Raw genomic sequence first — 20,714 nt, forward strand, 5'->3', positions numbered from 1 at the left:
TCACAAATCTGTAATAATGTTGTGACTTGGCCAACAACTCATTGTTGGGATGTTCTGTTTGACCTGTTGCATCTGTGTCAGCTTCTGTCTACCCCATTAGTTTGATTACCTTTAGTGGCATTGCCCTGTATTTGCCTTTATTTGCATCGTTGTCTTTCTGAGGATGGAAGGAGCAAGTCTGTAGTGTGCCTCCAAACTAAATGTTCTGAGCTGTAGCAGGGATACCAGAGCGGTGTCCTCTGTAACAAGCAAGGAAAATGAATGTCTTGGAGTTAGGCTGAAAATTGGCTTGGCTGATCTGAGCATTGACTGCTCTCGAACTGCAGCTCGTACCAGAGAGAAAGTGTATTTTTGCAGATGGATGGAAAAAAATGAACGCATGCTGCTAATGCCAGAGAAAAAGTTCATTTCTGGCTATTGGCCTAATTTTGTTCCATTCCTGGATACATGACCACTCCAGTAGCTCTGTTAATGTTAGTGAAATGAGTTCTGATTTACGCCAGTAGCAAGGAGATTAGAATTGAGGAACGTTTAACAAGGCAAGTGTTCACTTCAAAGTACTGGATTAACAAGGGCAGTAAACATGAGTGTGGGAGTAATTAAGCAATAAAACATGTTAGGCAGTGTGGTACTGGGGGATTATAGCACATCTTGGGTGTTGCTGCAAGGCACCTGCTCAGAAGCTGTGTAGCTCTAATTACTTGTCACTGCTTCAGCAGGCTGGGAGGCAATTTCTTTTGTATGTCCCATTGCCTCAAAACAAACAAAGTGAACTCAGACAACTCTTTAAAAAGTGTTATAACCCATTAAGGGTTATAACGTTATGGTGTTTCTCAGCTTGCTCTCCTCCCCTTTTGTGTTGCTGAGACCACAGCTTCATTATTAGGCTTCAGATAACCCCTCGTCATTTCAGCTTCGCTCCACTCAGGAGTTGCATCTCATCTGCCCTGTGTGCATTGCTCTGCTCTGCACATTTCTCCTGCTCAGATTACCTGGGTCCTTTTGGTCCCAAGAGAGACCTCTGTCAACTGTTTACCTCTCTGATCTTCATCTGTTGGCTGAAATGCCAGTGGTGGGTTTCAGCATCTCAGAACATAAGGTCATGACACCAGTACAGCAGCCTTCAAAGCAGAGCTCATACATACCCACGTGGGCAGGTGCATCTGCTAAGCACATTTCCTTCCTTCTGGCACCCCAGTAGGGGACTTGGCTAATGTCCACGGGCCAGTGGCAAGGACTTGGCACCAGCATTTGCTGAGGTCACATTTTGCAATCCATCAGAAAGCAATCTGCATTTGTCCGATCTGTGTAGCCATTCCCTCTTTTGCCAGCATGTTTCACATCCGCAAGCATTATTAACCTCCTGTATCTACGTGTGTATTTATTTCCACTTTTGTTGCTCTCAGATTTCTGACCATTCCCAGCCATAACCCCCCTCTCCTCAGATGGGCTGCTTCTCTTCTTAAGTTACTGAAGTATATGCCACCTTCCATAACATTAGTCACTTGGATGCATATCATTAGCATTAGACATTCTTTAAAAATAAGCTTATTATTCTGTTTATCAGCTCTCTGCCATACAGTTTTCATTCAGCCAGTTTGTTTATTAATTTTGCCACTTGGCTTCCACGATGGCATTTGCTTTAATGTGTCCCATTCTTTCTGAAATAACTTGGTTGTTCTCCTTGTTTTAAAGCAACGTATTTATATTGACACTTTATTAGAGAAAATTGCAACCTCTTACCAGAGAGAGCAATTACCTCTTGTATTCTTAAAGTGCATTAAATTACTTTCACGGTGTAATTGAAACCGAGGCAGAGGGCTCATTAATGCTTCCTTATCTCTTGATATTTATTTCTTCTTTTCTAAAAACAAAAAATGTGACTTCTTGCAAATGAAAGAATGGAACTTTAATAACCATTATGAGGTACATTTTTATTTTTTTTTCCCTTTTTTTTTTTTTTTCTTTGTGCATGCTGCCTGGGAACGGTTTTGCTTGTTCTTAGCAGTGCTGGGTAGGCAACAGGCGACCACACGAAACCCACCCGGCCTCCTGAGCACAGGTGATTATCAGCTCAGGACCAGGAAGACAGCCGCCACTTCCAGAAGTCTGAGCAGCTTCATGACTTCTCTTTTCATGTCTTGTTTGTGTGGGGAAAATGCTTTTACAGCTGTTCAAACTGCAACATAAAGGGGACTTTCTCTCACATAACAACTGCTTTGCACTGATATAAGATATACAGCTTAGCAGAGGGTCAACTGGAGACCTAAGGAGCGCTTGAATCTTCGTGTGAGCCTCTGAGCATGAGTGAAGAGGCCCATGGATTCCTTGCTGGCCCTCTGCAGAGGCTGAACGTCTCCCTGAGCATGCATGGAGATGGTGCAGTATTTTCACTTTACATTGCATTGTTCTGGGGTTGGTGATTACACTTTGGCTCAAGCAGTTGAGTGTTGCTGTTAAAGATACGATGACAGGCAATTGAAGACTTGATTCTGGAAGTCTTTTTTTGCACAAAGTTCTGCAGGAATCGGTGACCTTGCAGAATCAAATGGTGCAAAGCTCCTTCGCAGGTCACTAATAGAGGAGCTCAGAGCTTCTCAAGTGTTTTGCAGTTTGAACATGAAAGCCTTTGTGTTGTAAACTTGCATAATGCTGAAACTGGCACCTCTGCGTCACTCCAGAAGATTATTTCAATCTAGAAGAGAAATACAGCATCTCGTGGAAATAGTTTCCACTGCTTTAATTGGATCCGCACAGGATGACATACTGGGACATCACAGGGTGTGATTAATGCAAAGGGGTGGGAAGATGGGGTTGGATTTCAGTTTTGAAGTGCATTAAGTTTTTGTAGGAATGCAGCTCTTCTACTATGTAATTGAATAGATCAGACTTCTCTTACTCAGCAGTTATTTAGCCACACGTAAGAACATTATGCTGATACTGGGCAGAGAGTGCTGAGGTTTCTCTAAAGTTCAAATGCTTTATTGTCCTGCTTTTAGCAGAGGGTTAACACTGGAAAGGGGGACTGCCTTGAAGGTGAATGCATGGATAATACAGAGACCTCAAAAACAGGTCTTGGTCTGAAAGGGGACCAATGAAATCATATATGCGAAAGAAACAGGAAAATTTAGGAGGAAAAAAGTCCTTAGAATGAAGAGTTTTGTTGCAGGTGAAAGCTGTTTCTTTAATAGCTTTTGTTCCCTCAAATTCATATAAAACTGTTCAGTTTTTGTCTGAAATATATTCTACTTTCGTAGACAGGTAATGTATTTTTTAAACAGATTTAATCCCACTTCAAATCTGTTTGTTATTGCATTTTGTCTTTTGATACACTGGAATATTACTCCTTTGACAGGTTTATTCTGTTTTGTGCTATTTATTTCAGAAGGTTGCATCACATTTTTAAGTTAGAAGCGTGAAGGCGCTTTTTTCCTTTCCCTTCAACAAGTCTCAGCCGTCAAAAAGTTGTTATTTTAGCACACATTCATGTAACACTCTAATTAATTGTTAATAACAGACACGCTTATATTGCTCTTACTGAAAAACATTCCCGGCTGGGAAGACAAATCAAATCTTCCTGGCATTTGGATGCCCATTGAAATAGTGAGCAGCTTTATTTCTGTTCAGTTTGGTGTCAGGGCTGAGTTAGAGGGGTTTAAGTTGTCCTGGGGGGATCCTTACCCCAGGTTGCTAATGAAGCAGCCCTGAGTTAGGGAAGAGCTTGGTGCAGAGCAGTGGGATGAGACTGGAAGCAAGCAGGGCCTGGTAGCCTAAGCCTGGGGGCTGGAGGTCGTAGTGTGTTCCAGAGCCCCAATCAGGGGTCTGATGTAGCTTTTTCCATGAGCATATCCTCAGAACCAGGCAGGGTTACTAATGCAGGAGCTGCTCAGCTGCTTCCAAGAACTGGCTGTGTAAGAAGTCATGAGAGATGTCAGTGGCACAAGAGAGGTAGGCATGGAACAGACCGTTTCTTAACTGAAGAGTATTCTTAATAGAATAACAGAAATCGAGGGTGGGGGACAAACTCTTCCTTCAAGACACATCTGAAAGTGCTGCTTCAACTCAGCGAAGTGCAGAGAGCTTCCCAGGATCTCACGCAGCCCATGCTGAGCTGCATGCAGACAGACTCCCTAACACATTGGCCACGTGGATCCCTTTTTACAGTAAAGCATTGAGCTTCCTCCTCAGCTTACAGGTGAGGTCTTAAGCACAGGTTCTATATTCCAGCAGGGTGCTTAAACCACCTTTGTCAGCCAGGCTCGGGGGTGACCTGGTTTCACTCTTTGTTATATTCACACCTCTGGACTTTGCTTGCTGCTTCTGTAATTTCTGCAGCTGCTCCGGCTGTGGGGTTTTAATGATAACCATGAGGAGAGCAGAGTAACGGGCAGCGGCTGGTGAGAAGGTTAATTAGTTGTTATTCAGAGCGTGAGCTCTGTTCTATATCCATGCCATCATCCTGCACTGAAATGCCTTTGGCTGCATCAGTCAAAAGATTGATCCTGCTCCGCGTACCTGAGACCACACAGAAATTAAGTTGAATCCGGAAATTTGGACTTTGAGAAAATTTGCTCTTTTTTTCATTATTATTATTATTATTATTGAAAACCAGTTTTTAAATAGCTGCATAAATGGAGAGTTAAAATGGAAATGTGCTTTCACCTTCTGAACCATCACATCGCTCATAGACGTCGCAGCGGCTGCTCTTTATCTGAGCTCTTCTTTCAAGTAAATGTAATAACCTTTCTCATTCCTGGGGCCGTAGATCTGCTGTTAGCACAAATAAAGTGCTTCTGCTCAAAAGACAGAGGGAGAAAAACAGGAGGAGAGAAGAAAAGCCTTTGTGGTGGATTTACCTGGAATCTTCAGAATCAATTATTCTCTTACTGCTCTGTTTTAATTCTCATTCAGTTTAGTAACACTAATCTTGATTCCTTGCTGTTTACCCCCATCCTCCTGCTGATTCAACCTGTATGCCTGATAATCTCTCATATAAATTCTGCTCAGTCTCGTTGTCCTGCACTGCTTTGCTTTGCTGCTCTCTCCACTTAGAATACGGTTGAAAGTTTTTGGCTCTCATCACTCTTTCCACTTCTTTTGAGCTTTTTTTTTTTAAAGAAAGGAGAACATCTCATTGTGCTCTGAAGCCAGAGCAAGTAATCCTGTGCTGTTTGCAGACCTCAGTAACTGGGCGTGGGTAATTGGCATAGTGATGTGTAGTGAGAGCGGTGGTGGTGCTCCTTTCTGCTTCAGCGCAACAACCAAAGGCATAACTAAGGTGAAGTGTTGTTGTTAGAGGCCTGCCCTTGTGTCTGGTTGTCGAAGACTGAGTTTCAGAGGTGTAGATGTAATCTACATTCTAGATGCAAAGTTACTTTGAATGTTTTGTGGTTACTTGCTGGGAAATGAAAGGGAAGGGGAAAAGATAGGAAATATTGTTTGCTAGTGAAAGGAGAATAATTGTCTTTTGAAATCAGCCTGCAGGTCTGCTAGGTTCAGCACACTGCCGAGCCATTATACGCTGCAAAGAAATTACTCTGGTTAATTGAGCAGCTCCTTTGAACTCCTAATGACTTTTAACCCATTATTTTTTCTTAATTTTTCTGGGTTAATTATTACTTTGAAGTTTTTTTGTTGTTGTTGTTTCTGATTAGTTTTTGCTTCAAGAGTGACTCTCTACCCATTGGAGTAATTATTTGGTGTTGCAGTTTTAAGACCAAACCTAGTGTAGTGTAATTGTCCATCCATCCCTGATGCTGGCACTGCCTGTTTTTAGGTGCATCAGTCCCTGAAAGCTGTAACTTGTCTAGTAGATTTAACACAGACAGGGAGTCAAGGGAGCTGTGGTGTATTCCCTTCTTGGGATCTGCTGACTGTCGTTTACCTTCCATATTAAGAATGTAAGCTTAGGGCTGGAAATGGTCCTACTCGTGTTTGTGCACTGTAATGGAGTCCTGCCCTCAGTGGGGGTCTCTGGGTGCCTCTGAAATACACGCAGCAATAACAGCAGTGACCTGTGCTGCACCTTGTTGTACCAGCATCCAGGCTGCAGTTACGAGGAACAATTTATCCTAGGAAATGTGCTGGAAGTCACTGCTAGAAACTGGTTATAGTTGTTGTTTTCCCTTTTGATGTAAACAGAACATAAATGTTGTTCCGCAGAAGAAAAAGTCTTCTTAAAGATATTGAAATGAAGCAGCTGGTTTTTATGGGCTTCTGTGCACAGAAGATTTCAGGTCTGCATGTGTGTATGTGACAGAGAGAAGCAGAACTGAATTCTAAGCTATCCCTGTCAGGAGCAGCAGAAGTCACCTTCTGCAACTGCACAAACAGAATCACAGAATCACAGAATCACAGAATTACCCGGGTTGGAAGGGACCTCAAGGATCATGTAGTTCCAACCCCCCTGCCTAGCAGGGACACCAAACATACACATTTAGCAGGTGTGTGTTTAACAGCTCATGGACCTCCTGCTCCCAGCACAGCCATGTTCTCTTTGCCTCCAGCTGGTGATGGTGAAGCCATAGCAGGTTTAGGCATCAATAGGAAAACTACACTGGAGTGGCAGGAAAGCAGTGCACTTCTGTGGGATTGCTTCATTGCAAAGATTTAAGAATGTGTGGCTCGGGAAATTACTGGCACTGTCATATTATCAATTCCTCAGCGCTATCAGCTAAGACAACTTCCAAATGGTTGGACTAGTAGCCTAAAGGAATTGTTGGCCTTTGCCAAGATAGATAGGAAGAGTTACACAGAAGATCCGAGTGAATCAGTCACTACAGCGTGTAGGTGTCAGGATGGATAATGAGGCTTTAGTCTCTTTCTAGAGCTGCACTAGTCTGCAATGGGAAGCGAAATATCAAACAAAAATACAGGCAGCACACATTGCCTGTAGTAATAAGCAACAGCCTGGCAGAATCAAATCAATGCAGGGAATCAGAGGATGGAGCTGACAGCATGTTCTGATATATATATGTGTGTGTATATATATATATATATATATATATATATATATATATATTTAATGTGGCTCATCATTTGCGAGGGTATTCAGATGGAATAGAAAGGGGTGGGTCTGACTGCACCATTTGTGGCTGAAAGCGATTCTCCAACACCTATCATTTAGGGTCATAGGAGTAACTGCAACACAAGCGAAGGGTAATTTGGAATGCTACTTATTTGCACATCAAACAAACAGAGTTTCAGCCATTTTCAAGGTGAAATTGTAGCTATATCATTTATTTTGTTATACAATAGTATCAGGATTGCCTGTGCAATGACATACAGCTCGCTTGTTGGACTGATTTGTTCTAAGAGTTGTTGTCAAACAACGATGGTAATATGCAGCTGTTTTATTTCCATGCTCAGGAGTCCCTTCAGTGTATTTTAGATACATACACAGAAGTTACTGCTGAGCTCTTAAGTGAATGGGAAAATTGGTGGACGCAGCAGAGCAGTGCAATTGTCAGGGACAGAAAGCTGAAAATTACATGTGTGCTTCAAACAGCACAGAACATTCTTGCTTGGTAAATATTGGATTTTCCCGTGGCAAACTAGATTAGCAGCTTAGCTTTAGGAAAGCTGAAATCATACCTTTATCACTGCGTGGGGTGAGTTGTCTTGTTTTGCATTTATTGTGTCATTGTTCTGTATTTACCCTTCATGATAAGATGAGCGGAGCATGTAATGCTTTATCCAAGATCTGATCCTTGTCCTTGGAGATCCATTGATTTAGGCCTTACTTGGAATGTACTTGAAAGCCTGTATCACGTGGTGTGATGGTGGTTACATCTGGGACTCATCTTTCAGACCTCACACATACCAACGAGTGGCTAAGGGGCAGAAGAGTAACGCAGTGAGGTTTTCTACTGTCTCGTCAATATATGGGCTCAATTGAATATCCTTGCCACGAGCAGCTGCTGCGTGAGCAGAAGTGGTTCAGCTTTTCCAGGAGGTCAGCAATAGAGTTGTGAAAAGAGCAAAGCATTACTGTCTTCATTACTGTCTTCCCATGACAGCGCTGCTTTCACCTCTTATTGCCTGTTCTGTGTCTGATCTGCAGGGGAAGACCTGGCTGATGCCAGCAGCAAAGGTGAAGCCCTAGGTAAAATTGTGATCTCACGCAACAGGAATTCATTTAACTCCACCAGATGCAGATGTGTTATTTTTAGTAGTTACATAGATTAGGAATATAATAAGAATAGGCTGATTTAGTCTTTAGATTATCCACAACTCAAATCTTGCAAGGCTTTCAAAATTGAGCTCCGTGCTTTAAGTGTTATTCAGAGAAATTACATGCAGCACGTGACAACATTGGCAATGCTAAGGTATATAATGCACACTACGTTATTGCAGGGCTGGGGACTCTTGAAGTCAGTTTATAACAAATAAGTAAAATTAGGAATGCTTTGTGAGAGATGTTTGTAAACGTCGTTTTTAGGTGCATAGGGTATGTGCTATTTAAGAAGGTTTCCTTGCCTGAGCCACAGAACTCACGCATTGAATACATGAGGCAATGTGGAGGGGGCTCGGTGGGTTGGAACTGATGCTTGCTACCTGTGTAACTGTCATTGTGTGTTCACATGAGCCAGGCCTTCCTAATAGGGAGAACTGCTGTTAATCCTGCTGCTTTAAGTTAAATGAGATGCCCTGTAGTAATATAATTGTAAATACGTGTTTAGGCTTTCAAATGAATGTGAAAACTGGATCATTGCAAGATTTTTCTACAAGTTCTCTCTTTATCTTCTCCCTCCTTTCCCTCCGTCTTTTAAGGAGCTTCTACCCAGAATTCCAATGCAGTGGAGCCAGAAAAGCAAGTTGACAGCACAGTGAAAATGGCTGGAGTTATAGCTGGGCTTCTGATGTTTGTTATTATTCTCTTAGGAGCAATGCTTACCATCAAGAGAAGGTAAGTTTCTGCTTTGCTTACATCTTGGGCCTCCTGGCTAGAATGCTGCTGTTTCAATAGAACTATACGTTTAGGCAGACATACATCATTCCATTTGTGTTACTGGGGGCAGCAGTGAATATATACTTATATAACGCTACTTAGATGTTGTGGCTTAGATGAGGTGGCTGTTCTGCCAGGTATTTCATGAGCAACAAAAGAACAGTTGTTACTCCAGAGAGTTACTGATCTAAGAGAACAGAAGATATAAATGTTGTGGAGGGTTTAGAATCCTTTGCAAGAATTAGATCTAGTTTATGGGGGGATGAAAATTAATAGGAACAGAACTTGTATGATGACATTTGTTCAGACAGTTCATTTTGTGTGATTTTCTGTGGGCCGTTTGCACTTCTGCTTTGAAGAAGGCCGTTGTTAGCTGCTGCTGTTTGAAGAGCTTCTCATTTTCAGTGTAATACACTGATACAGGAAACCCTTATGAGCCCTGCACTTCCCTGTTCTGAATGCAGACAGGGCAGAGTCAGCAGGCAGCATCTCTTCGCTGGCTCGCTGTGGCTTGGTGACTTACCCATTGGAATATGCACTATAATAATAAGAAATAATCAGGCTCTTTGACTTTTCCCTTTTAGAAGCTGTCACCGTGCATGGAGAGCTTGTGGAGCTGTGTGCTCTCTGGGTCTGTGCACCTGACAGAGCTGCTGCTTGTGTCAGCCCTGCTGTCCCCAAGGCACCACTGCTCACATCACAGTGAGGTGTGGGGCTGAGTGTGGATGTGGCACTCCCCAAAGATGAGCTGTTGGGCTCGTTTTGTTTTAAACCAGTGTGGATTGAGACTGGATTTTATAAAGGGAAAGGCTGCTTTGGACCACAGATTCATCTGAAGTTCTGGAGGAGCACAGCTGAAAGCTTGTCTGAGTGAGCAGCTGAACAACAACTGTGTTCTCTTTGTGTTTTACAAAGAGAAATGTTAGAAACTTGAGCTCTGGAGTTCATTTTTTACATTAACCTTACTTTAAAAGAGACCCCCTTTTCAGTTCACAGAGGCTAATGCCTCTGTGTGCAAGACAGTTGCCTTGCAAGGCAGCGATGCAGAAAAATAATTAGATACATTAAGGGCATTTTCTTCAAATGGAGCTGGCAAATATCACAGTGATGTTTGTTCATGGAGCAGGACGCAGCCATGGATTTCCTGACTGAAGCTAAGCAGTATAGAGCAGTGGAAGGAGAGGAGTTAGGAGGGGAGAAAGCACAAAGACAAGAAAACTGCTTGGGCATTAGGAGTAGGCAGATCATCTGTGTTAAATATCTGTTTGTATATATGAAGTTCTTTTGTAAACATGGCTGTCCTACAGCATTTAAAAGAAAAAAGGAAATATTACTGGCTTTGGGGCCCTGCTGGCTACATCAGTTACATTTTTTGCAGCTCCAGTATCATCATTTATACGTAGCAATTCATTTAGCTTGTTAATTCACAGTGTGTGAGCTGGTGGTCATTTGCCTGCACGTATTGCTTTCTTTCATGAACAACTATATACAGAATACCTTGAAGTACCTCATTTGTGTTCTATCGAGGTATTACTAATAATATAAAGAGTTCATTCGTTTGCACTTGATGTAGGTTAAACATATTTGAGGAAGAGAAAATCTTGGACTGGTTAATAAAAATGTACTGAAGCAAGAAAACCAAGGCATTTACAAACTCTTTTTTCTGGAGGAAATACCCTTTGACTTTGCACCTCAGAAGTCTTAGGTCCTGGTCAATTCTGATTTCATCTGGACAGATTTAACTCCTCTGTAGTCATGACTTGCATTTCCCTGGAGTAAAGAATGTGACTTTTCAGACTTGTGCATTTGAGCAGACAAAGCCTCTACTGAACCCTTTAAGTATAAGACTGAATAAATTGGATCAGACAGCCTGTCATGGGTGCACTGTAAATAAGTTCTTTAAAGTGCTGTTGGTAGCAAAAAAGGAGATTTGGGGCTGTGTAGGGTCTAGGACTACTAGTACCTTCCATGAAACTCCAGTGCTTTATTCTGGATTAGGATTTAGGTTGTTACCTTAAGCTAATGAGATAAAACTCAAGGGTGTGTTGAGCAGAACATACCCAAACTGTGGGATTGAATCAGTATAGGGATGTTTGAATGTGCACAGACCCCAGTACCTTCTTCTTCCTGAAGACAGATGGTAGGCAGGATCTTCAGGTTGTGTTGTACCTCCTGGGATCAAGTCATGTTTTTAGTGATCATAATTCAGATGGATTATTTTGCATGTGTAGGGTTGCTGAGTTTCAGGGGACTCTGGTATTGTGTTATCAACGTGTGTCCAGGTGTGATTTGGATTCAGCCATTCACATAACTTGGAGTGTTTTGGGAATCTGAATTTCAGGTTTATAGTAGGAGACACCACCAAACACAACGTGGCGTTTTGGAGGAATCCTTCCTGACATCTGTAGTCAGCTGTCTTTGCCCAGAGGGAATCTCTACATGGGGCAACAGACTGTGAACATATGAGGAAATGGGGCAGGTTGTATTTTTTAACAAGAGAAGTAATGCCAATTGTGACATGTTCAGGAAGTGCATAGAGAGTGGTTGTGGGCAGAGAACAGCCCCATTGAATCTGGTTGCTGTGTGTACCTGGGGAATTTTACTCAGAACAACCATGATAATGGACACTTGAATCCTGCATCTCTACTTGTCTATATTTCCCTGTATTTGTAGTATCTTGAAGGATGGGGCTTTAAGCTTGTGTAAAGGGTTACATTATGTGTTTCACTGTTTTTCCTTGTCTTGGCCATGGTAGCTGCTTCTGATGCTGCCTCATGTCTTGCTGTTAATCTGTACTAGCATACACTATACCTGTTGTGCAGCAGCATTTTCTAAGTTCTTCTCCAGTTATACAAGGCATGACATCACCTCTTCACTTACGACTGATTGCCGGGACTCATTTTGTCTTGCTGTATCAAAGTGTTCTTTGTAGGAAAATGAACAGAAAAAGCTTAATTACACTGATGCAGAAAGCTAATACATACCCCCAGTGATCATCTATAAATATGTAGAGATGCTTGAATTGTTAATGAACTATTTGCATTTTGGAGTTTGATGAAGCTTGATTTGTCATTGCACAGTTTGTTCATTGTCTAAATATTCTGAAATGGAGATGTTTTTGCACTGCCGCTTTCCTACTTGTTGCCATTCCTATTGATAGCTCTTATATAATCCTTCCTATTCATAAAATCCCAAAGCACTTCACGGCAGAGGTAAGTATTGTAGTCCATGTTGCTGACATGGTTGAGTTGAGGAAGAAGTCAGTGAAGGGGTTTGTTCATGGCAGTGCAGGTCAGTAGCAGAAGTGAGAACACACCTATGTGTTCTATCTCAGCTCAGCATCCATCCCCTGTGAGCCCACAGCTCCTAACACTGGGGGAAGGAAGCTCAGTGCCAGCGGCAGCACAAATACTTTGTGTTTTCAAAAATAGCATGGAGTTCATATAAATCTAATTATGTGTTTTTCTTTCTTTTTTTCCATTTGGATATTTTGTTCGTCTGGCTGGCTGTCCGTATTTAGAAGAAATGCGTACTCCTACTCCTATTACTTGTAAGTACCCAGCAGGGGATGGTGCATCTTCAGCCCACTTACTGTGGTCATTTTGTGCTTTGTTGTGTTCTTTTTCTTTTACCACTTTTTGGTTTGTTTTTTAACCATTCTGTTCAATCATGTTTTTCCAGTAGGTTGTGTTTTATTTTCCCTTTCACATTGATATATCTTCCCTGTTTCACCATTTCAGCCGTAACTGTGCCTGCAAACACGTCAATATCCCTAGGTCTGTCCATTATGATTTATAGTTCTTTAAATGTTAATGGATGAATACAGAACAACTGCACTTCTTTCAGTTGTCCACCATACTCAGCCAGACTGCCAGGCAGTTCACACCCCAAAGTCACTGTTGGGAATTTCTCAAGCTTGCTTTAAATTGTAAGGTTTCTGGCAACGAGGACTTGAGATTACCTCCACAAATATCCCTGTCTGTGGAGCTGCCAGGTTCTGAGTGTCACTTCAGACCGGTGGATGATGAAAGACTTCAGATTTTCAGGTCTCAATCACCTATCCCAACCTAATGACAACGCTGCATAATTAGGGCAGTTAAGGCTCTTGAAAATGCTTTGCACACCAGAACTTTCTGAAGCCATCTGTTGTCTAAAGATGGAGGGGCTGGGAAGTAATCAGGGCTGAGCTGGTTCTGCAATGATAACATGTGTCTGAGCATCAGGAGGAGATGAGGACTGGATCAGTGATCTGAAGAAGGGAGTCTTGATGTACAGAGCCTGGATGCCTTTGCTGTCATCAGAGAGCTGGGGGAGTTGGAGAAGACAACTTTTATTGTTGAGATAAACAGGTCTCCTCTTCACTTCTCACAACCAGCAGCTGTATTGCCCTCACAAGCAGCAGCCTGCCTGACTTTTAGAGCTCTGACATAGGCAAAATAGTTGAAAGGGCCACGACTGCTTTGCAGTTCCTCGCAGCTTGCCACCCTTTTCCTTCTCCTGTTCCTACTGTTCATCTTTGTCTTATGACTTTGTCCTGTGGACACATGTGAAAGATGTTCAGTAAGTCAGTGAAATGAATGTATTCGTGGTCTGCAGTTTAGTGGAAGGTGACGTATTTTCCATGGTAGTTTGATTTACATCCTGAGAATGGGGCCAAGTATTTAAGAGTAGGATCCCTGTTGAGCTATGGAGTGAATTTACTAATTGATGACCTATCAGAAAATAATTGCCAGAAGAACCTTCACAGCTTGATATGTTTGCAAAAAACCAAAAGACACCCTGTTGAGACTTGACTTTACCCAGTTAAATAGTTGTAAATGGGAGATAACTCTGTTTTTTCTAGGCTCTGCACAGGTTATCTAAGAATAGAATTTGACCATTAACAGAAAGCTTTCAAGAGAAGCTTAATTGTTTTACCCATAAAATTCCATCTTCTTCCTGCAGGCAGTATGTGGTCAAAATGTTCCCTACTTTTTATTGTATTTTGAGATTTGCACATCTAAAAACATAAGTCAACTTCTGAGCCCTATATATGACCCATTTTAGCAGCTGCACCACTGTGTTGTTTTAAGTAGTCAGCTGAGGATTAGTCTGTACAGAGAAAATAAGGGTATTGTTAAGCAGTCTCTTTGTCTTTCAGTAGCTTCTGTGGATCAATATATTAGCAGTTTTCTTCTTGGGGAACAGGGGAGTGACTCGAGAAGAGTGAGGAGACAAACATCTGCAGGTCACCAAAGCCTGAGGTTGCAGTGAACTTCAGCAGTAGCAAAAGCAAGTGGTGATGGGCTGCAGAGGTGTAATAAAGCCATTGTGCACCATGCAGCCTGAGGTGTCACCAGACAAGCTTATGTGTTTGTAGCAACTCCCTGTAGCACCGAGTGAGGATTTGAAGTCAGGATGCAAAAATCACAGAACTTCCATGCACCCTAAATAGAGAGCTTGTTCCTAGCTCAGTGCTTGTGCTGTCCTACATACCACATCATAACCTGACCTCTGATAGCTGGAACATCTCAGCAGTAGAGGTAACACTCAAGTAGTCCTTTCACAGTGAACACTTCCAGCATCAAGTTGTGAGTGGCAGCATTTGGTTTCAGATTGACAGATGGCTTCAATCTGGCAAAACCAAGCTCTTGATTGGTCTCCTGAACAGCTGTTTGGGTGTGAAGGACCTTCCAATAGGTGTGAGAAGAGAGCAGGAGAATCCATCAAGGAGCGTATAATGAAGCTTTTCTGAGTTTCACGTTTCAAATGTCACTTGAAATAGGTGTTCTGTTTTGATTGCGGGTGAAAATCTTAAATTGCTAAGGATTGTGTAATTGTTAGCCAAAATGAATAGGAGTTACTACAGCCTCTTATGGACAGAAAGATTTGATTTCAGTTTATTTGACGTGTTGTGAAAATAAGAGCAGGGATATGTATACATATAGATTTAAAAAATAACATTGGCTTCCATGCTATGACCTTGAATGAATGTTTTAGTCCTGAAGCAAAATTGAATTAACAGTATTGAAAAACATGTTCTCAAATAGGCACACCTTTAAATACAACCACATGGACCACACTGTTCTGTTTTTAGTTCAAAGCTGTGCTTCCTGGAGTTATTCTCATCTGCTTTCAGATCGTTCTTTTCAACTTTCTGTCATCTGCAGTACAAGCATTTCTTCTTAGGGACCAAAGTCTTACTCAACTCTTAATGAGCTATATCTGTTAAAGGCACTGAGATTTATATCGTGAGTAACTGATACTTGCAGACATGGCCCATAAGGGCTGTGGTGGTTTCTAGGTTCTGCATAATTAGCTGTGAGGTTTTTGTATGACAACACTCCATTTATAAGCTTCCCGCAGCGTGTGTGTTACAGGTATTATTGTGGTTGACAGAGAAATCATGAAGATCTTTAAAACACCTGCAGTGGGAGATGCAAACCCAGCAAGGCCCTATTCCTCACCTGTCATACAGGATGACAGCATTTTGTGTATTTCACTTTACCCCTCCTTAGAAGTCAGCTGCGGAGGAAGGTCCTTGGACAGAACCTGCTGTAGCAGTGGTTCAAGTCTTGCTGGTTTTACGATGGGTGAGAAGGATGCAGAATTGTGAGCTGTGGACTGGATGTGCTCCCTGCAGAAGCGCTCTGAAGTGCTCTGTGCTTACATCAGTACGAGTGTTGCCTAAGTTTTCTGTAGGATTGCCAGCTCTGACACATTGCATGCAAGTTTAATGCACTGCAAGATCTGATGTACTGTGTAAGATAACAACCCATCCACCTCTGAAAGTTTTTGTTTCTTTGCTTAGATGAAGCTGTAAAACACGGGTGGCATTACAGCTGCTTTAAAGGGGATTTTACATTCAGTGACAGACACCTCTTTTCTCACAGCGGTTTCCCCTGCAGTGAACCTTCTTGAGGCTTTATTTCCTCACCACAAAATAGACAAAATGTAAAAAAAACAAAAGAAAAAAGAAAAGTGTTTTACCTTCTGTGTGTTTTTGGTTTGGCTTTTTAAATTGCTTTGGTTTTTGTTTGGTGGGTTTTGTTGTTGTTGGTTTTCCCTTCTTGGATGGTTGCAGACTGGGATTTAATCAAGAGTGCTGTTAGGCCAGAGAAGTATTTCTGGAGATGCAGGGATTCCAATACGTGTTACCTGCACTGCTGATGTTATTTATAAGAAGAGAGTGCTCAGTGGCCAGAGCATTACTTCCCTTTGCCACTGATCTAGCGAGAGTAGTGAGGGCCCTGCTGCACTGCGTGGAACCCCTCCAGCTCCCACTGTGACTGAAAGCAACCTTTAATTGTGGTGGTTTCAGTTCAGAGCATCTCTTCATAGCAGAGATGGGATCTTCCATCCCAGTTGTAAAGCTGAATGTATGCTTGCATTTTTCTGAGCTAACAGAATTTGTGCTGAATTTATTTCCTCCACATGTGGGACATTTGAAAGGAAATAAAACAACTTTATTTATGGGTATATTTCTGTATAAATATTACCTGCATGCCTGTGTTTAATATATTTCCAATGATGGTGGGATCTGCCTGCACAGCTCAGCTTGCCAAATCAGAATATTCAGAAGAAACTGTTTTTCTCATTAGATACTGTCATAATGATGGCTATGCCAGTTTAATTAAAGCAAATTTAAAGAGAAAATTGAGAAAGTATGAGAGCTTGTTTAGAACATGTCTGTTAGGTGAGTGCAGAGCCCAGCTTTGCAGAGGGCCATGCTTTGCCAACAGTTTGGACCAATATGACTATGACTGCATGGCTCTCATGTGCACCTACCTAGTCCAAAAGTGAATGTAGGGGTTGCCCTTGGAGAGGCTGAGATTTGCTTAGAGCAAGACCTGCACCTCAGCTCTGGTAAGGGGATGCTCTTTTGGGGATGGAGATCACAGTGCAGAGTGCTAGGCTGGGGAAGAGGAGCCACTTGCCAGGCTGCAAAAGGCTTCACTGCTTTATCTCCATCAGCCTGTAGGGCTGCATCCTCTGGGGAGATCTCCCAGCACACCTGAGTGATGGGCAGCCTCTGCTGTGCTCAGGTTTCCCAGAGTCTGAGTTGAACGGCCTTTCCTGTCATTGAGCCCCATTGCATTTTCCCAGTGCAGACCAGGAGCAGAGCTTCCCTGTGGTATCCTCTCCTATATTTGAAGACATCAGTTCTATTTCTTTGTCTTTGCTCTGGGTGAAAGAGCCACACTTCTTCTGGCCTTTTCTTGTAGGTGGTGTTTTCTGTATGTACATTCCTTGTTCTGCTTTGGTGTATGACCCTTTGGTACACATCCTTTTGAAGTGCAGGGCTGGATTCTGTACTGCAGCAGAGCCTTTATCAGCACTCAGAGAAAAAGGATTACCTGTGTCCCGCAGACTGCAGAGCCATCTGTAATCCCCACCTTCTTTTTGCACAAGGATGGGACTGCTCCTTCATGTTGAGCTTATGACCTACTGCAGATCTAAGGAGCAAAGATCCTTTTCCATAGACCTGCTGGCTCATCAGTGCTCCCAGTAGGGTGTTGGCATGATTGATCTCTGCCTTAATTTGTGCAGGTTTCATATTAAATAACGTGTGTACTCCTAGCAGGCTGCTGCACACAAATATCTACTAGGAATTGTGTTTTGTAGCTTTCTTAAATTGCTTATTGGAAATGAGGGCAATATGCAATTTTTGTCTGTAGGAGGAAATTTCATGTTTAAGTTACACGATCTATACCTAATGTCTAAATTACCTGTGCATGCAAATCTGCACTATAGTATATATAATCCATCCTTGTGAAACATCTAAAATTAAATCTGTCAACGTATGTGTACAAGAGCTTTTTAGGAGTGGCAGTTACAGATTTAACATTCATGCATGTAAAATTGACATAAAAAATTGAAAGAAGAGCTGCTTTTAAAAATAAAATCCTCGAAGTTTACCCAAACTGGGATCTGATCCTATGAATTCTTTGAGCTGAAAATATTCCTTGAGGTTTCTGATTAGTGCTCGTGGTAGTGGATGCTTTTGACTTGATACTAAATCTGTATTCCTGGATTGTTAGACTGGAAGTCCCTCAATCTTAACTTAGCGTTTCAGCATTTCTCTGATGAGCAGAAGTACCCAAAATAGCTGAACCAAATCTCCATCATATGTTTTTTTTCCTGAGTTTGCACTTAGTTCAGGTTCACTGCTAACAGCTCTTGTCCTTGCTTTAGTTGGGTTAGCTTCAACTGCCTGATTATGCAGCTGGTTTCATTCTTTTTGTTCTGCTTTCTGCATCTTTCTGTTTCATCGCTTCTGTGTGTGTATTGTGCCCATAAACATCATCTCTTCATTGACGAATTCTCTTGAACTGAAAAGGGCAACCCAGCAAACCCCATCCATGGATCCTCGTTTTCTTCCTGGCACATTCTCCTTACGCCTCGATGTAAAACTGCCGCTAATATCACCCCATTCACATTTTGACATTTCCATCTCTTCACCCTATGTTGATTGTATCAGACTCTTCTTCCAAGTATCTATCTGCTTTATTTCTTCCCCTTTTCAACTGCATAATGCATGAGACAAAGTGTCTCCTCGGTGCCTGGTGACAGCCCGTGCTGGTTGCACTCCAGAGGCAGCCTGCAGCCAGCCCGTGACTGACACTAATGCACTGATAGCAGATTCCTCGGGGTGCTGGCATTGTGGTGTTTGGGGGAAGCTGGTCAGTACGGAGAGCAGGAGCCGTGTCACTGATGCTGCCTGTCAGTGATTCACAGAGATCTCTTCGAGTGCCCTATTTTTGGAAACAGCGTTTTCAGATAAATGCTTTTCCCATTCCGGAGGCATTTTGACATGCTGGCAAATAAACCTCTACCTTGCCGTGGGTTTAAGTCGCATCCCTGACGTTCTAGAAAGTGCTAGTCATTTGATTTTATAATCCTTCCTGCGAATTATAAAGATGGCAAGGACCAAATAGGCTTAGTCCTGTGCTGCCACTCTATCCAGACACGTAACTGAGACAGAAAAGGCACATTTAGAAATCAGGAGCCCCTTGATGTGTCTGGCAAGCTTAGCTCTGAAATCCTCAAAAGAGATCCGTCTTCCTTTTCCCTCTAAATTTAGACCAAGAATTTTTTACATCCTTGGAAGAGAGAGGGAGGAAGGTGGGAACAGATAACACTGCGTTGAAAGCCGGTTGTAGTGCTGTCAGATGCCCAACACTTTTCTGTGTGGCTTCTCCTGCGCGCTCCCCCTGCGCCTGCAGCAGCCTCCGCTGGTGAGCAGCCTGCGCAGGAGGCTGCCGCCTGCGGGTCCTAGGTCGAGAACCTTAAACTCATCTCACCTTTTCTTTTTAGGCATTCAAGCCAATGTTTTAGGGGCCTCTCTGTCTTCTACAGGACCAGGTAGAACTGCTTTGCCATAGGGCTTTTGTAAGCAGGCCTTTGGGGTCTCACGGGCTTGGGTTTGGGGTGAATTTGTCCCTGCGCTGAACGTGCAGATATGGTATTGCTTGCCTACTGAAAGGGAAAGGAGCTCGCCGGCTCTTTGTAGCTTGTTGGCATTTCTGAAAGGAAACCAAGCAAATGGGACTTTAGGGGTAATTACGGCCACAAATATTTTAATCTGGATTTAATAAGCAAGTCACCCTTTTTGACTCGCTATTTTTAAACATCAGTAGTGGTAGTGTGTAATGGCTCACCCCAGCAGTCCAGAGTGCTTGTTATTAAGGACTTGTGCATTTTGGATTAGCGCTTCCCACTGAGAAATTTTAATTCCCGTTGCCAAAGAATTCACATCACCGTGTATGATTAGCAAATCTAAAGGATTAAAATAACCGCATAGCAGGGTTAATACGCTCCCAAACTATTGTTGTTACCTCAGGGACCACAGCACAAAACAAGGGGGCTCATGGTTAATAAATCTGGCTGTGTTAGCATCGCTTGTGTGCTGGAAGCAAAGCTTTTAACATCATTAAACGCCAGCTTTTTGCTTCAGCGTTCAAGGCCGGTTCCTCTGTTTGCATCTTAATCTACAGAAGTGGATATCATGGAGATTTTGTGAGATCTAAGTATGTACTCTATAATTATGTCTCCAATTGGAATAGCTGTGGGCTGGAATTGAAAGCACGAACAGCACAAGACCGAGCAGATGAGAGAGATGCATTTGTTCACAAGTTTCCAGCAGACACAGGACATTTCTCCACAATTTTTTGCTGTCCTGGTCTGGGTTCAGCAGCTTGCCTCAAGATAGAGCTGCTCCTCACTCAGATGGGCAGGAGGCTTCAGTTCTCTTCAAGCCTTCCATGCTAATGGATGTGGCTGGCCCAGCTGCCCCAATGCAGAAGGGCTGGGGCTCAGCTGTGTGCTGGGACCTGCCTGTAAATGCCACTGCCAAGAGCTGTGAATAAATAAAGCCTGTTGCAAGCAATATCCTTTTAAGAGCCTAGTGTAGTTTAAAAGATGGGGAGTACTTATCATAAGAATGTCATTTCAGTGAAGAAAAACCTCTTTGCAAAATGATTTAGTCGTTAGGATTTTTTCCTTTTTTTCTTTCATTTAAGAGGAAAAAGAGAAAACCGAAGCTCCTACTTACAGTAATCTGTTTTTCTCCCTTTTATTTTGTTTTATTTTCTTATCTGCGGAAGCCGTGTAAGCAAAGTTCCTTGCTAGTTCTGGGGATTTGTGTGATATTTTTTCAAGGTGTGGGTTGTAGAATGTCACACATTCATTTTTAAACACTTTTGCTCTCTGGTATGAACGAAGCACAGGGCAGTCAAATGTCAGTGGAAGCTTAGCAGCTCACTTTTCTGCTTCTCTCCGCTTC

At 42.5% G+C, this 20,714-nt stretch overlaps 1 protein-coding gene across 1 annotated transcript in view; it reads left to right on the plus strand.

The window, feature by feature from the left end:
- The window catches only part of PTPRT (protein tyrosine phosphatase receptor type T), a 143,008-nt gene that overhangs the window by 70,067 nt on the left and 52,227 nt on the right, over positions 1–20,714 (plus strand). Inside the window, 4 exon segments of the mRNA XM_015881395.1 lie at positions 2,006–2,062; positions 8,773–8,908; positions 12,471–12,500; positions 19,247–19,294. Of these exon segments, the coding sequence (XP_015736881.1) occupies positions 2,006–2,062; positions 8,773–8,908; positions 12,471–12,500; positions 19,247–19,294 (271 nt within the window).

This window comes from Coturnix japonica, chromosome 20 (assembly GCF_001577835.2).
Source record: "Coturnix japonica isolate 7356 chromosome 20, Coturnix japonica 2.1, whole genome shotgun sequence".
Taxonomy (NCBI): domain Eukaryota; kingdom Metazoa; phylum Chordata; class Aves; order Galliformes; family Phasianidae; genus Coturnix; species Coturnix japonica.